The sequence below is a fragment of the Cyprinodon tularosa genome, unplaced genomic scaffold (genome assembly GCF_016077235.1).
Source record: "Cyprinodon tularosa strain WSP-4 unplaced genomic scaffold, ASM1607723v1 ctg841, whole genome shotgun sequence".
In the NCBI taxonomy this organism is placed as follows: Eukaryota; Metazoa; Chordata; class Actinopteri; order Cyprinodontiformes; family Cyprinodontidae; genus Cyprinodon; species Cyprinodon tularosa.
The window spans coordinates 201,317-219,291 of NW_024039609.1; the positions used below are offsets into that span (position 1 = coordinate 201,317).

At 36.3% G+C, this 17,975-nt stretch overlaps 1 protein-coding gene across 1 annotated transcript; it reads left to right on the top strand.

Moving 5' to 3' along the window:
* The first annotated feature begins 5,870 nt into the window (after window positions 1-5,870).
* Window positions 5,871-17,323, top strand: LOC119775001. Its single transcript, XM_038272845.1, has 8 exons — window positions 5,871-6,172; window positions 9,912-10,178; window positions 14,909-15,202; window positions 15,753-15,860; window positions 15,954-16,007; window positions 16,277-16,315; window positions 16,411-16,443; window positions 16,714-17,323. The coding sequence occupies exons 1-8, from the start codon at window positions 6,085-6,087 to the stop codon at window positions 16,821-16,823; spliced, it is 993 nt and encodes a 330-aa protein (XP_038128773.1). The 5' UTR covers window positions 5,871-6,084; the 3' UTR covers window positions 16,824-17,323.
* Window positions 17,324-17,975: the final 652 nt, after the last annotated feature.

Consider the following 17,975-nt stretch of genomic DNA (forward strand, 5'->3'; position numbering starts at 1 on the left):
GGGCACAAAATAAATGAAAGCAACACTGTGATTGTTTTCGGTCAGAATGCATTCATTATACAGAGTACAACGAGATAAAAAACAATCAGTATCAGTGCAAAAACATTAGAATAAATATGAAAATGGGAAATGTAAAAAAAAAAATTTTAAAAATGTCATTTTCAGTTTCTTTTGACTTCTCCATTTTTTTTAAATGTCAAATCCCTGCTTTGTGGTGTTAATAAAATCCTTATAAAATTACTTTCCTTGCCAGGTAAAATGGAAAGACTTTGTCCAGATCTTCTAGAATTTTTTCTGCATTTTTATTTTGGGACTCTGATGCCATCTGTCTGTTGATTTTGTTTTTATGCCTGTTTGCATAGCAGATTCTCATTATCTGTAACACTAGCATGTAAAAAATCCTGCTTAACCTATACAGTAAGTGTATGACCCCCGATTTTACAGTTCCAAATGAGCTCTTTTCAAAACTCAAATAAAACTTAACCGCATGAGAGTAGGCCTTATGGGGGTCAAGTTGTGCCTAAATTGATTGCAGGTTTAGCAGTCAAATTCTCCACAGGCAGGAACTGAAACTTTAATATCTCTACCAAATGAAATAATATCTATTCATTTAGGGATGAATTTTACTCTCATATGCAGATTTAATAGCAGGTTGAGCTGAACAGTTCTAGGTCACCTTCACTGATAAAACATTTTCATTGAAGGCAGTGATCAATAAAAAGAAAATGCACATCAGTTAAATTAATAGATATCTCAGCCTGGATGAAAGCAGCCCTCTGGACAGGAACTACTTTCCCTGTATAAACTTAAAATTTAATTGAATTCATTTTTTTTTTTTAACCTTTGATGCCACATATGAAACAAAGTTACTAGAGAACTATATACACATTTTGACATGCAGTAGTTTCTTGTGTGAATAGATTCATAGCTGTGTTTTATTTAAATACAAAACCTTTAAAATATGTAGATATGCTGCAAGATTACATTGATATTTTATCGATTTTTCAAAAATCATTTGCTCTAACTTTTGGTAATTTGTTCAAACTCCTATAGGGTGTGTTGGTTAACAGACAGTTTCAAATATACTTGTTAGTGTTCTGACGACATTGTTTTCACCATAGTAAGAGCCTCAGGTTTCAAGCAAGACGGGAAGGATTAGTTTCAACACTACAGTGAGAGAATGATGTAAAGATTACAAAAGCAATCCTTCATCTAATGCCCCACACAGAGTCTATAGAGATTACATGCTCTGTAATTCCTTATCTTGTAGCTCATCCCTAACATTAACAGGTTGTCAAATTCTACCAGAGCTCAGAAACATCCTACCGGCAGCATCATATTGTTCAAGTGATTCTTGACACTGTTAACCATCAACACATCCATCAGAGTTTATGTTTAATCATCTGATTCTGAGAAAATACGGAGGTCGCAGAGGAAAGTTTAACACTCATTATTACCCCAACCCCCTCTCCACACACAAACACACACACACACACACACACACCCACACACACACACACCCACACACACACACACACACACACACACACACACACACACACACACACACACACACACACACACACACACACACACACACACACACACACACACACATACACACACACACACACACACACACACAGTTACATTTCTTCCTGCAGGGAATTGCACAGCTGTGTTGTGTTCCTCATTAAACCGTCTGACTGCGGACTTGGAAATGATAGATGTCTGCTCTATGCTGATGGTGACAGGTGCTTCAAAATGTGCAGCAAGACAGATTAAGGGGGAACAAAGCACCTGTTTGATCCAATGAATTATTGAAGTCTTCATATTAGAACTTTTACTGTAGATATTTGTTGTAATTATATTAGAGTGTTGTTCAAAAATATTTGCTCCATTACATGTTTATTCTATAGGAGTCAAGTGAGGACTTAGATATTCTTATTTTTTTCTGACTATTGGAGTCATTTAGGTAGACAAGCCACTCTTGGGAGGAATCTATTCAATGTTTTACTCCATTTTCATGGATATTAGACATTAGCCTTAGTTTCTCGTCAGTTTTTTTTAAATTGTATTGACTTAAGAAGCTTCAGCAAAAATTCTTTCTGTAGGGCTCTTCACTTCAGCTTCACTTAAATAACCTGGATGTCCCTCGTTCAGCTCCAGACAATCAACTCGGGGCTGCACCTTCTGCGAAGCAAATCATCTTTTAAGATCACCTTCATTTTGATTGATTGATTAATTGATTTACTTTATTGATCCCACAGTAGAGAAATTTACCTGTTACATCAGCTCAAATAATCAAAGAAGAGGAATGTGCCAAAGGAAGAAAAAGGTCCATGTCATGGGATATATCCACAAATAACAGCTTTCTTTTTTTTTTATATAGTAGGATCATTATAACGGGTTATTGGACAGGGTGTTTGCAAGGGTATTTATATGGATGGATATTTATATATATAGTTATTGCACTGGATGTCAAATATAGAGAAACAGTTACTACACACATTATCAAATGGTAAATTGCAACATTACACTCGGCACTATTTATTGCCATTATAGTGACCCATTGTAGAGTCTGGCCTCAGTAGAATGACCTGCGGTAGCGCTCCTTTTTACAAACTGGATGTAAAAGCCTTTTACTAAAGGAGATGCTCAGCTCCTCTACAGACTGGCCTAGCTTTTCAAATCAAACGTTCATCCACCTCCACCCAATCTTTCCTCCCTCACCTCAGACTTTTCTCAGTCCCACTCTCTGTCTTATTCCACAACCAGTGTCCGGGCCCAAGTTGGGAAGACTTCTCTGATCCGTTTCCTAGGTTACTCATCTAGCCGTATGTTGATCCACAGCATTAAAGTCTTCTGCCAGGGCCTGAGCGCCAAACAACTTATTTTGTTTATCTGTATCTGCTTTAATCTTCTTGAACCCCAGTTGGCCTCGGAAGATGGCCGCTCGCACTGAGCCTGGTTTTGCTGGAGGTTTCTTCCTGTTAAAAGGGAACTTTCCTCTCCACTGTTGCTTCATGCATGCTCCTTGTGAGGGATTACAGAGAGTCAATGAGTCCTCGCAATCAGCTGATTTTCCTCAGACATATTTTGAAGAATCTGATTGTGTTATGTCAATGAGTCGATGCAATCAACTGGTTTTCCTTGGATAGAAAACTTTGATTCAATTTGACTGTATGATCCGGTGAACTGTAAAGTTCCTTGAGATGGCATGTGAATTGGTGCTATATAAACAAACTGAATTTAATTGTTATCTGTATAAATAAATTACTATTACTAATTTAATTGCAGCTTTTCATTGTGTGAGTGTCTCCAGGTTGAAATAGCAGTCTTATAGCCTTTATCATGTTGTCGGGCAGGCTCTGTCATCCAAAAGAATGTGGTTAATTATGGTTTTGCACACCCTAGTTTACTTTGTCTGAAGTTAAATGTACTGTACATATTTGATTATTTCAAACAGAATCAGAAACAGAGGAAATCCTTTGAGGTAAATGCTTTTACATGGAACAGCACGCATTTAAGTGACTTCTCTAGCTACTGTGTAAAAGTATTAAGACATGTCAACATTTAACAAGGTCAGTGCATTCCAGCTAAACAGTAGTAATTCTTGCAGAAAAGTGAGGGTTCAAAAATATGCCCACATTTAGACATCCATAGCTGTCTGAAATGTGTTTACCATATCATAATATTGAGGGCTGAAGAAACCTGACTTTCAGGACTTTCTTTCAGTCTTAAATAAAACAAAAAATGCAAAACAGATGGAAATACCACAGATGTCTAATATTTTGGTTGAGTCTATTTCCATTAATATCATTGACTCGTGGTAGTTCACACATACCCAATGAATAAAAACAATCAACATCAATAATACTTTATAGGGCACTTAGAGGCGGTTGCTGGGTTGAGTTTTCGCAATGTAAGGATCCTTCCTTGGGGATGTGTATGGATATTCATAAATGAAAAGCTACTAATTCAATGTCTGGCATAGTTTGAACCTTCCATGTGATCTAAAGTAATTCTGACTAATGAGATTTCTGGCACTCTAAGTAGCAGAGTGGCATCCTGCCCTGAGCTTGTGTTACTACTAAGACGGTTTGCTTTCATGTTTATACAGCTTTACATGACACTAATACCTACCTTCAAAAAACACCCACTACCGAAGTAAAAACAAAACAGAAGTTCGCTTCTATGCTTCTTTACCTTGCTGGATGCAAAATTCTCTGACCTATTGGAACAGTTATCATGCTCTTAACTCTTTAGTTAGGTAACAAAAAGCCAAATTTACTTTGCATTGCAGCCACTGGCTCTCAATATTTAGAAAGTGAAGCCGATCTAATTGAACAAAAAGCTCTGATTTATTTATTTTTTTTAATCTGGCAGCTTCCATACCCCCTCACATGTCCCCTGACTGAGTCCTGTAAGCAAACAAAGTGCTGTGGAGCATAGATAAGGCTTCACCTGCCAGCCGTGCTTATCGCTGTGTTTATGGATTCAAGCGTGTGTGTTTGTTCAACCTTTCCAATATAAGTGGTCTTAAGAATCCAGATCTTAACATCTGAGCTACATCAAAAGAGATCAATTAAGATGTAAATAAAGGAAGATATAATTTTTTTTCAAGTAGATAAAAAAATAAAACAGTTTAATTGTCAGTTAGCAATTAAGTCACCTGGTACCTCGTTTGTGGCTGAAGAAGTCTAACATGATCTTATAAAGCTTTATTGTTACGTAAGCAGTATCTAACAATTGCTTACAATATTAGTGACTAACATATCAAGACTGACTTTAATTGTTCTATGTTAAGTATTTTTAATTTTGAATCCTTGTACAAAAATGCAGATTTTTAAGAATTTTTAAGGAGGTAAAATTGAGACTTTAAAGGTATACAGAAGACAGTAAATGATCTGTTATGGGGAAGAAGAAACACACCCTTCACAGTTGATTTAATATAAGAAAAAATATGAATAAGAATAGCCTGTTTTAATCATATTATATTATACAAGATTTAAAGAAGCACAAAAGTACTCCCCCTTCTTTATCATAACTGATCAGAAATCCTTCAAAAGTGCAGAAACGAAAATGAAGTAAACACGGTGAAACAATAGCTTGTAAAACCACATTTGTAGCAATAATCTGATGGCGTAATCCTGTGTATGAGTCCATGGACATTGTGGGGGAGTACTCAGACATTTGTTTTTGTACAGTTTCCTTTTATTCACACTCATGTACTCATTGGGATCGTAGCCTAGTGGTTTGGGATTGTCAACCTAGTGGTTAGAGCAGTGCGCTTGTACCCTGAGAATGTTGCAAGTACCGGTTTGATCCCCACAGCACCCACTCAGCTCTCTGACCAAGACCCTTAACCCCACACTGCTCTCTGGGTGCCACACAATGACAACCCACTGCTTGCCAAGGAGCATAACAGAGCTTAAATTGTTTGACAGTAGCTCTAAAATCCATTGATATGCAGCCATAAAAACAATCCCATCTTTAAAGTGCTCAGACATGCTGATGATATGTTGATCAATAACTGTATAATAATGCATCTAGACATCTAGAAGCAAATTTATTTTGTAGTTTTTGGGTTATTAAATAATAAAAACTTACATGCCACTAGTGGTTGTTTATTTGACTTTACTTTACCTTCTTTCCTCTCAGTTGTATTATTTTTAGGTGCCAGATTAGACCAAATATTATAATTACAGTGTTATTGGGATTGAACATCTGCCATTTCTCACACGTCAACACTCAAAAAAGAAAAATAGTTGTTGGTACTTACATTCAGCTGACAGAGCCATCTGAAACTGCTTCTCTATGTTTTAAGTCTTTATGAAAAAAAAAACAGGAAGTGCAAAAGGAAGTGAAGTTGCTGTGTAGAACGTGCCCGCTAAGCCACCTACAACGCCTCGATCTACAAATGAACTCTTGAAAGCCTCTTGAAGACTGCAGGAGGAAGACTGGTTATCACAAACATGAGTTGAACGCATCAGGTTGTATATCTAAACAAGGAAGGAGTTACCATGAGCTGCTTATGAACGTGTGGGCCTGAAACAGTGCGTGTGACCTGATCGAACAACCATGACAAGAGCTTCTGTGACTAAAATTCTCCTTCTGGTGATCATCGCCCTCATCGTCTGCCTCCCTGAGTTTTTCAGGATATACTCAGGTGGGTCATCCAGACCAATTTGAAGCAATCTCTTACCACTCCACCTTCATTGTGCTTGATCAAGTAAGACCCATTTCTTTCATCTGCTCATAGCGAGCAGCAAAACATTTTTGGTTTAGTTTTCTTCACATTTTGCTTTGTCTCTCTAAAAATAAAGTTCTAAAACTGTGGTCCAGGTACCATTTATGACACTAGTTGTCTTAAGCTCTACTGATAACATATTTTTTCTTGACCATTTACAAGATAGATACAAAGCTAATCAGCTGCCACAACGAGGAGCTGTTCGAGCACAATAAACTTGGCTTTACTGAGACTATTCAAAAGAGGAAATCCCTCCTTTAAGTAGAGCAAGTATGTTTGAAGAACTCAGGTTATAAACTAAAGTGGCTGAACTCAAACAAGAAGCATGTGGCAAAAGCTACGCATATAAATAAAATAAAGTTTAAACATCAATAGAGCAATATCACCAGAAGTCTTCAAGTTTTAGGTTAGAAAGCAATGGGATTGATTAGATACAATGCTTAGAGAGAGCTAATACAAAGCTAATACAAGCTCTCTCTATGTATTTGATGCATTCAACACTTAGTGAGTGTGTCTAGGCCTTTTCTGTTAGTGTGAAATAAGTTTTTAGGAATGCAAATACCCAGTATATCACAGAATATGTTGCTGTTTTAACTACAGAGCAGCCATATTGGATTATGAGGGTTTGAGGCTGGTGAGAACCGTCCGATTTGCTCGCTTCATTCTTGATTTATTTTTATTTTATAATTTAGAGATTTAAACTTAAATATACAGTGTGTAATTTTCAGCGAGATCTAACGTCCAGACTGCAGACCGCAGCAACATGATGCATGCACACTTTCAGGCGTATATCTGTGGTGAGCTATGGTTTCAGACTGTTATCAAGCTCACCTCTCTCACTGCAGTTCTTTGAAAATGGCGGAGAGCTCTCCACGCCGAGCATTATGGGATTTGCCATCACAGCAGCACATTGTCACCATAGACTGCCGCTACCCGACAGCGGCAACTAAAAACAAAGATGGCGCAAGCACCACATAGTGAACCAACGGGGAAGTGATCATCTCTCCAAGTTAACTGAGTTCACTATATAGTCCCCGTTCTATATAGTGATTGACAGATTTAGGGGTTAAGGCAGACGTTTGGACGCAGTAAGCTTGTATGAGCTATAAGAACAGCAACTTTTCAACAAAGCATGCACAGGGAGAAACTGGCTTGTGCATGCTCTCAAACGTGCATTTTTTTAAAGTGGAGAGGGCGGGTCTTTTAAAAAATTCGAGGAAATCCTTTCAAATATCTTTAAACATGCTCTGTTCTTAAGTCTGATGGGTGTTTTTCTAGTCCATTGCTCTGGAAGACAGGCTGAACAGGACATTAACTAGACAGTAATACTGGAGTGATATAACTAATGAAGTCTCTTTCATTTTTGAAGAGCTGGAAACTGTGGCAGTCAATTAATTACATAGAATAAAAAAAAAGGATAATTGTATGGTCACACCTACAAACTGAGTAAGGCAAGAATGTAAACACAGAAATAATGGTCTGGTTGTTACCAGAGATGTTTATCAGCAACGAGTGAAGATTCATATCTTTATTAATTTGCATTTTTTTTTAACAATGCTTATGTCAAGAATGATGCCTTTACTCACACAGAGAGGAAATTGGTAATTCATTCAACTGTACTATCATATCGGCATAGGATATCAGCCAATATGCTCAACCCCTGTATTGGTATCAGACTGGATTCGAAAAAAATAGATTGGTGGTTTTTACACAACAGGAGGATTCACATTATTCATTAGTCAATTCATAGTCAAAATCTAAGCAAACAGTGGAATTGCAACTGAATTCGGTGCCATCTTTTGTCATCCTATAAAGTGTGGGGTTTGGTGCTGCCGGGGGAAAAACTGCCGTGATGACTGAGGATATGAAAAATGTGAACTTGAGCAGAGCTTTGTGTGAAAGATGAACCAATGGGGCAGAAACTTGTTTTGAAACAATTCTTAGAAAGACAGACAGACAATAAATGTCAGCTTAGAGGAACAGAGAGGATCAATAACATTGATAATACAGAGTCAGTCTCATGACTGAAACTAAATTTTACAACTGGTAGCTGACATCACTGTAAAGGATGACTATGGACATTTTAATGAAAACTGTAACATCTATATTTAGAGTGGTGTTTGTTACTAGTAAGCAGAAAGTATATACTAGCACAAAATAGTCAGAAATGTATTTATATGATATTTAGACTGATATATCAATAAATCGATACCAAAAAGTTTGATGTTGCAGGGGCATGTAATTAATACACAAACATGTAGAGGGAAGGGGGACTTGCAGGAAAACCTGCCTTTCCTGAGACTAGGAGTGTTTAATGACTGACCCCTTGCACATAGATTCTAAAACATAATCATGATTGTAACTGATAGTTTTACCGTGTGTCATAATTCAGAACAGAGGACCCAGTATTCAAGGTCAAACAGACAGTGAAATAACTCAAAAAGCATTTATTTAAAACATGGATCAGAGTAGATGGCAACAAAGGCTGGAAACTGCAAGAGTGATAATCTGTTTCAAAACAGACCAAGAATGAGGTAGGATCCTGCTGGTGAGCTGCCAACAAGATGAGGAGGGCACCACCCAGAGTATCCCAGATGCTGCACCCTGGAGAACATGCAGGAGTCCCAAGCTTGGTCAGGCAAACAGATCAGAACAGGAACAGGCAGTCTCAGAGATCCAGGAATCCAAAGACAGTTTAGGCAAATAGACCAGACCTGCACAGGCAGGCACAGTAGTTTAGAAGCAGAACAGGTCAGGATCATGAAATTAGAAACACCAAGGAACTCTAAAAACCCTCTCACCACTGGCTAGAGAGAACGAATCATCTTGTACTTATGACTGGGAGCAAGCAACTTAAATAGTGGTAGGAGCAGGTGGATCAGATGGACAGTGAAATTAATAATTAAGCCAGTCATCAGCTCTAAGATCATGACAACATGTAAAGCAAGCTCAAAAATGCATTTAAATTTGGCTTACTGTGGTCTTACCAGCAGCAAAGGTTTGCAAATAAATTTTAAAAAATACATAAAGCCTTCATTAGCTATATCACTCATCAATCAATGGCGTTTTCCGCTATGGGGTATTACGACCTTCTCCCCGCCATCCATGAAATAATACTGAGCATACTGTTCGAAGGACAGAATTAGTTGCAAACATCCCATTTTCTGATTACTAGTGAATGTAGCATCAGACGATGGTCGGAGTATCAAACATGTTGATCCCACCCTCCCCGTTAATGTGTCACCGTGGTTACCCCCCTGGTTCTTCTCCAGGACGGCAGCGTGCACTTTTGGTAGCACCATTGCAAAAACAGCCTATCATCAATATATTCAAAATGTGAAGTGTGTCTTCTTCTCTGTATCTTATAAAAGAACTAAAAAACTAGAAAATCCTTCACACAAACCATTAACTATGCAGTTGATTAGTTGATTGGATTTTTTTTGTTTATTCCAGTTTGATCACATGCATTTATAACTCTGTGAGAATTGCTGTTTATTTTGGCACTTCTAGCAATATCTAATTAATTTACGTAGTTGTTTTTAAAGAGTCTGAGAACCACTGCTCCATAGGTAAAAATCTGACCCACAACGATTGGCAGGTATGTTTGGGTATTTTGTGTATAGCTATTTATACTGTTCTCTTCTCTCTATCCCTTCAGTGTCAGAGGTGAATTTCCTCTGCCTTTCCTACCAGCCAAGTGAACAAATGTATGAGGTATGGAGAGGAGGTAACAGGTCGCCAGGAAATCTGAAGGCTTCTATGCCAAAAAATAAGCAGTGGGAGCAGATCTGCATACAAGAGTCTCAAAGAAACCCAATGGACCTGAATGCTGAAACACAGGAAGTCCCAGGTGATTCAAGAAGAGGCTGGTTTATGTGCGAAACAGACAAAAACATGGACGTGTTTTACAACAACATCTCATCAGGTAAGGCACATGTCAGTGATGCTGTTGCACATTTTTAGAGAGCATAAGATCAACACTAGTATATTTCAATAACAAATAAAATGCTTTATCAAGAATATTGTCATGATGTCCCACAGGATTTTATCAAAATGCAATTCATATCTTTTTGGCAGGAGACATGAAAGATTGTAAATCCCCCATGTTCTCTGAAAATACACAAAAGTCATTTAATTGAGGGCTGAATCGTAATAGCATATTTTTCAAATACTTCAGCTATCCTTCAGACTGTGGCACCCTGGGCAGATAACCACATCAAAAACCTTTATTTTTATCTACTGTCAATGGGGTAAATTTACTGATTTTATAATTAGCTAAGACTAAACTGCTTAAAACAGCAGCCATTTCTGTGATGTAACAAGTAGACATGAAAATATGTAACTATCAATTTGCAATCAACCATCTGTTCAAGTAATAAAACGATAAAGAAAAACCATCTCATTAAATATATTTCTAAAAGAGAGATTACAGTAGAAAGGTTACAGACAGACTTTACAGGGCCTCTAAAAATATAAAGGTACTATCACGAGGAAGGGGGGAGACAGAAGACCCAACAATAGAAATGATCTGAATGTTGCAGTCAAAGCAGTCTAGCAGAATAGCGAATTTTGCCATCCATAAGCTATACCAATCAAAATTACATGATATAATGGCTTGCAATATTTCACTCTATGGGCTTGATCTTCTGTCTTAAAACAGATGCAAACCAGTTTCTAGTCGCAGAGTATCTTCACAGAAGGTTCAAAGCTATTTACGTTTGCAATTCAGCAGACAGCATGTGCAAACTTTCTTTTGCATATGTGCCCCCATTAATGTTCAAATGCAATTGTAATTGTTTACCAAGTGAAAAAAGTGATTTTCCATATATTAAACGCATCGTTATTAGTACTGACATGCAGGTATGTGCCACAAGGAGACAGTACAATGCCAGACAGATGTTAATCTATGCTTTACAGAAGAAATTCTTTTTTAGACAACTTTAACTTCTCTACTTTCTCCTACTTACATTTCAAAAATAAACTCGTTAGTTTTGTTTCATTTAAGCTTATTTTCGTTATGGCCAGTTGGTATCTAAAAAAATTAAAATCATTCAATATAATTAGTTTCATCGAGACCAAATGTTTTGTTGTGGTAGGACTTGGTACTGCACCAAAATAAATAGCTGTTCAACATGATGCAAAGTAAAATTTTACATTGTTATTATTAGTTACAAAAAAGTTGTAAAAAAGTTATAATCCCGAATTAACACTTTTTGATCCATTACTTTTACTTTTATACTTTAAGTAGTTTAAAAAATTGTTCTTTTACACTTTTACTTGAGTAAGCATATTAAGTTAACATTCTAACTACTACAAAAGTGTTTTTTAAACTGTAGGATTTATACTTTAACTTAAAAATAATTAATAATTAATAAATTATAAAGTAAATATGAATATTTAAAGAAGTAAAGTAGTACATATTAATGTTTATTAATAATTATTAATAAAAGAATAAACATTAATAAACATTAATTCTTTTGTCACCGCTGATGCCAGAGGATGGAGATATATTTTGTGCACAAATAAATATAGACCGTCAAAAATAGCAATAGTAGCCTAATATTAGTAAAGTAAACACAGACTAATGCAGTAGGACGGCATACAATCTTTATACAGTTAAACCAAAAAAAAAAAAAAAAAAAAACTCCTGAGCTTAGATATTTTTGGATGTTTATAAATGAAATAGCCTGTAAAAAGACATTGGGGTGTAAGTGGCATCTTGTGGTTTTTGTTTGTCTCTCTTTTCAATGTTTTACTTCTGTTTGTAGCACTTTGAGAAAAACTACCTATGTGAGCTGCCCTTAAATTATCATCATTATGATATTCACTTTCTAAAAGGAAAAACAAATACTGACATTTTAGAATAACCTGTACTTTTAAAATGACAAATAGTTTGCTTGTACTGTGATACTTAATACTTATTGTAATATTAATACAAATCAGAAAATACACTTTATCCGAACCATCCCCTATAATTGATATGGAAATCTATGCGAGAGATTCAACACACTAAACCTGGATTCCTCAAATAGATATCAAATATATCTTAAATGCACATTAGATCTTTTCTTTGACCAGTCCTTTCTTTGTTTTTCAGGAAGAGGTCTGTTGGTATCAAAGAAAATCCCTTTCACATTTAACGACTGTTTAAAAAAGGGAAGAATATTTTACAGAACACTGAAAAGGAACGAGTTTTAATTAACTGTTGACACTGTAAAGTTGTGTAATTTACCAGATGGTTTGCACAGATGGAATGCAATCACTATAAATCATCAAAAAAAGAGAGAGAGTGCTTACTTTGGTGAAAGCATTTAAACATTATTAGCATAATATCTTGCATAGGAAAACAGGATTGTGTACAAAGAGAAATTCAGTCTGCCTAAGCTGTGAATGATAATGGAGCCCCTTCAGATCGCCTTGAACTGTGTATTTGATTAGAAATGATGTGGATACATAAATAATAAAATACTAAAATCTTTTGTCATAAGAAGATAGACAGCCTTAGATTAATAACTCCTGTTTTCTCCCTTGAACAGTGAAATAAAATTTTAATTGTGTAATTTTGTAACTGGATTCCAGAGAGCTGGGAACAGGCTTAAAATAACTATTTGAAAAATTCTCTGGACATAAGTTATGTATCTATCAGCATAAAAATACACTTTTTTTTCTCACTATTTGGTATTGCATCAGACTAAACATTTCTTGTTTTAGCAGAGTCAGGATGATATATTCTTACATAACCCCAACACTATCACTTAGTTCAGTCAGTTCAATAAGACAATGTTTTATCCTAGTGAGGGACACATTATGGTGCAAGATCTGCCTTTCAAACTCAGAACAAAGGCAAAAGACATTGGGAAGATATTGGATAAAGCTGAGAAGAACATGAAGCAACTTTTACTAATATGGAGTGAAAGGCCAGACAACTGGGGGGAAAAAAAGTCATTCTAATAGTAACATGAAATACCCAACACCCAACAATTTGAAAATGCACTTAGACAAATAACTTCAATCCTTGCACACGTTGCATGCTCTGATGAAACTTTAACTAAATATTTGGCCATAATGACCCATGTGGAAGCCTTAAGGCTAAGAAAAGTATCCAAACTGTGAAGTACAGGGTGGGAGCAGTATGTTGTTGGGATGTTGTGCAACAGGAGGAGTTGGTGTACTTAAAGAGGCATTACAGAGTTCTCTAATGATACTGCCACTTGTTGCAGAAACACAATAATTGCAACACCCTTCTGCTCGTCCTCATAGCACACTCCCTCACTTAAAAAGTTTATTTTTTATTTTTAGTTTTTTACTTTTTTTTTTACTGAGTTGAGCTGGATGGCAGTCGCTTCTCAACTCAATTCAATATAGCACCAATTCACCAATTCTCAAGGCACTTTACAGTTCAACCAGATCATACAGTCAAATCGATTAAAAATGATCTATCTAAGGAAAACCAGTTGATTGCATCGACTCATTGACTAGAAGGCAATCCCTCACACTAAGCATGCTTGTAGCGACAGTGGAGAGGAAAAACTCCCTTTTAACCTCAAGCAGTACCAGGCTCGGTGTGAGCGGCCATCTTGAATATAACACTTTGATTGTTTGCTAGGTTGTTTTTTTTTTTTTTATGAACTTTATCAAAAAGATTGCACAAACAACAATTTACCAAGCAGACCAAGACACAATGAAAAGGAGTGTAATTACATTATTATTTGAAATAACTTAAAATATCTGTGGATGTAATGCTTTGTTTAGAATCAATTAAAGTAAGGGATTTCATGTACTTTGAACTTATGCAAGAAACATCTGAAGTTGGTCTAAGATTTGAAATATCTACCTTTCCTTATATATTATATTAGATTTGCCATACAAAATAAGTAGGATATTAACAAAAGTAACATTACTTTCTCCATGGGCAAAATACAATATTACACTGTCAAAGTCAATTGCAATGTTTGATTTGAGTTTACACATTATACATTTTTCAAGATGAGTCCAGAAATTGGTAGATTGGGATCAATGAGAGAATAAATGAGATAAAGTTCCTGGTTAAAAAACTGCATTTATGTCCAATATGTGACAATTAGGAAAATTTGAATTTGTGGGATATATAGTGTGTAAAATCTTGATTTGAATCTTTTCTATCTTATTGGAGACACAGTACTTATAAGGCATAACCAGGCCTTCTTCCAGTCAGTGTCCATAAGGATGTTATCCCAAAATGCTTTTCTTGTTTGCTAGGTCCTACCCATTTAACAGGGACGCGCTTGATGTGACATCCGTTGAACAGCACAGGAACTTACGATACAAAATAAATTCAGGAAAATAGGCTCATCAAATGATGTAAAGATATTCTCCAGTAAAAACATGCATAATGTCTCTTTGATGAAATAGATGACAATAAGAAAGAGCATTAGGTGGAAATAGACATCAGACAGGGATGTAAAACTGGGACACAAATAGGCCTTACAGATGGCCCTGAATGAATTTAAGAACTTCCCAAATTAGTTTTGAAGCCTGATTTACAGGTAAGAAAGGTAGAAAGAAAGGTATCACATCCTTCTAGAAGGCCAAGCAAATAGCTGTTTTTAACTGTAGATCTTAAACTACCACAACCTGTTGATTGACAATAGGTGTAATTTCTGTTTTCATCCACAGCTCTGATTGTGCTTCTGGAGGTGTCAGTCAGCTTCCAACTCAACGACACAGAGACCATTAATGTCACTCTGTACGGCCAAAGCAATCAGAGCGACCTATACCTCAACCCACCCGAAGAGGGGAAAGACCAAATGGATAATGGTGCAGCCCAGGGAGAGGCTTTCTACTGTTGTCTTCCTTTCATTGCCACTTCTAACTCAGCCAATCGCAGCCGCTGTCTCCTTTGGCTCGCCAATCAAACTGTTCTGACAAGAAATGAAACAGAAGCGCTACCATGGAAACGGGCAGATAAAGGTGGGTGTCAGGATGATGGAGAGGTTTTTCTTAGTTCTCTGTGTGGAGACAATAAGAGGCTAGGAAACAATCTACCTGTTTTCATTTTATTCCAAACTGCCCTATCTGTCAGTCCTCTTTGGACTATTTTTCTTTCAATTAGAACAAATTTCCTTTAACTCTCCTCTGTTTACTTGAACCTCTGGAGTGTCTTTTACTCTTCCTCTGCACAGCTTGAGCTTTCCATGACCAAAGTAAAACTTAATCCCTTGGATCACTGGTATTGATTTTGGCTATCCTTCCTTGTGTTCCATTCCTCAGTGCTCCCCATACATAAAGCCGAAACTTTGACATATTTTCCAGGGTGGAAAAGGAAAATTGGATATCCTTTAGGGTTGCATTTTTTCCTTCCCCTTCCAGCTTTTCCATAACCTCAACCTTTAAATTTTTCTTATTTATATCTTTTTATGTGCTTTATCCTTTCAACTGAGAACATTGAGTGAATAACAGTTTAGCCATGAGATGATTATCTAAAGGCCTGCATGTGTCTAAATCTCTGCCTGACTTCCAGGGGTTTGGTGCAGGTACAGGGTGACCTGGATGGTTCTGATGTGTGTGGTGTTCCTGATCGTAGTCATTGCTCTGATTCAAAAGATCTATGTGGGGAAACGCTCTCACAGTAAGTCACTGAATAAAAAACATACTGACAGCATATTTGCTTAACTTTACATGGTGATGAAATAAAGAATAAATAAATAATCTTGTTTCACAGAAAAACCTCTTGTGGATCCTATAGTTAACCACTATACAAATCAACAGTTAAAAGGTAAACAAAGAACAGATCTATCTATCTATCTATCTATCTATCTATCTATCTATCTATCTATCTATCTATCTATCTATCTATCTATCTATCTATCTATCTATCTATCTATCTATCTATCTATCTATCTATCTATCTATCTATCTATCTATCTATCTATCTATTAAAATATGACTTTGGTGTTGTTTTAGTTAGCAGGATCTTAAAAAAAGTATTTGATTTATTGTGGAACTATTAAGCTATTCTAACAAATGGGCTACATCATCCAACAGGGAAAGCTTACCGAGTAAAGAGGCTTCAGTCTTTCTCTGGTAAGTTTTTAAGGAAAAATAGTCCCTATAAATCCACAATAATCAACGATGTTTTGTTGTAGTTTGACATCTGGTTGTTTTTTTTTTAATATTAGGACTCTCACCCATTCCTGAAATTGAAAGCCAAGGTAAGAAAGGACACTTATATCTAAAATGAATTATGCCTGTGGAAGATCATGCCAAGAAATGCGTTTTAACTAAGGTAACTTGTCAAAACATCTTAGCTAATTGGTTCTGAGTCCTCAAGGTTAAAAGGCCTTTTTCAAATGTTTTTTGTGAAGTTAACATATTTCAATATGTTGATATGCTGCAAACCAGACATGCAAATCTAATCTTGTCTCACTTGGGACAAAATAAAACATTAAAATGTAAAAATGTAAATTGTGTTAAATTTACAGAAAGTCCATCATCATTGCTGCCATCCTCCCAGCTCCTCCCTCACAGAAGAACAAGCGTGCCAATGGACGTGCAACAAAAGCAGCACAGAAATGGTCTTACGACGCTCTGAGGCAACAAAATAAAAAGACTACATCACCTCAAGGCCTCCTTTGTAGAGACATATACAGAAAACACATATCACAACTGTGTTTATTATTAAAGCCTCCCCAGCGAAGCTAGATGGACTTTACAAAAGTGTTTTTTTTGACATTTCAGGGGATAAAAGATGCTCAAGTGAAGAGGCTGTTCTTTTAGATCTACCATCAAAAAGATAACCAGCGGGTGATCTCTTGCTTTCCCCAAAACACTCAAAGCTTTTATGCCATTGAGGCTTTTTTTTTTTTTTTGGGTTGTTGTTGCGTTTTTGCTTATTCAGAGCTTTCTGCTAGTTTTTCAAACATGGAGATAAGTGTGAAACTACAGAAAAAAAGAGTCTCAACATTGAATTAGAAAAACATTACGGAGCAGAAAGCACCCGATCCAGAGGAAGGGCTGAAATCGGCTGTCCAGTTCAGATTAACCTTAAATCTAAACTGACTCAAAAAATAAAATACAACATGCCACTCTATACTCTTTTGTGTCTTGTCCAAATTATTTATGTGAAATATTTACATATAACACTAAAAATACAGCATGTGCATGCATTCAACCATAGAACGACTGAATGATTGAAAAAAATAAAGCTCCATTTATCTTCACAACGAAACACTAAAATTAATGAATTAAAATGAATTAAAGTAATTCTGGTACTGGGCAGATCAATGGGGCCTGGTAAAGGGCTTAGTTAATGACTATAGATGTCTGTGTAAATTCTCATTCAACCGGGTCATTGCAACCATAAAACTGGCTTAAATCAGTGCTATATCTATTAAAGCTTTATCCAGTATTGAATGGCTGAAATGTTTTATGAGCAATAGTGTTGCCAATTTTATCCAAAGAAACATTGCAAAAAAATAGAAATGATTATTACTGTGTGCTTCATGTGTACATTCAGAGTGGGGAGCAGATAGTAGATATTTACTGTAGTTTTTCATGGCTTCTCTCATTGCTGCACTATAGCATGACTAGAGAGCATGCACATTAGCAGAAAAATGTGTAATAGCTCTTTGAGTAGCCGGTCAAAGAGCAGACATGGTGATTCAAACGAATCAGCATTTTGTGTTAACAAGGACAACTTTCCAGTTGTGTTGGTGCAAGTTTGAAAAACCTCACCGAGGAAAAA

Bases quoted from the DNA above. Each gene is read 5' to 3' on its own strand.
- LOC119775001 (XM_038272845.1), top strand. From the start codon at position 6,085: ATGACAAGAGCTTCTGTGACTAAAATTCTCCTTCTGGTGATCATCGCC. The intron at 6,173-9,911 runs GTGGGTCATCCA...CTATCCCTTCAG, and splicing joins GTTTTTCAGGATATACTCAG to TGTCAGAGGTGAATTTCCTC. The intron at 10,179-14,908 runs GTAAGGCACATG...TTTCATCCACAG, and splicing joins TTACAACAACATCTCATCAG to CTCTGATTGTGCTTCTGGAG.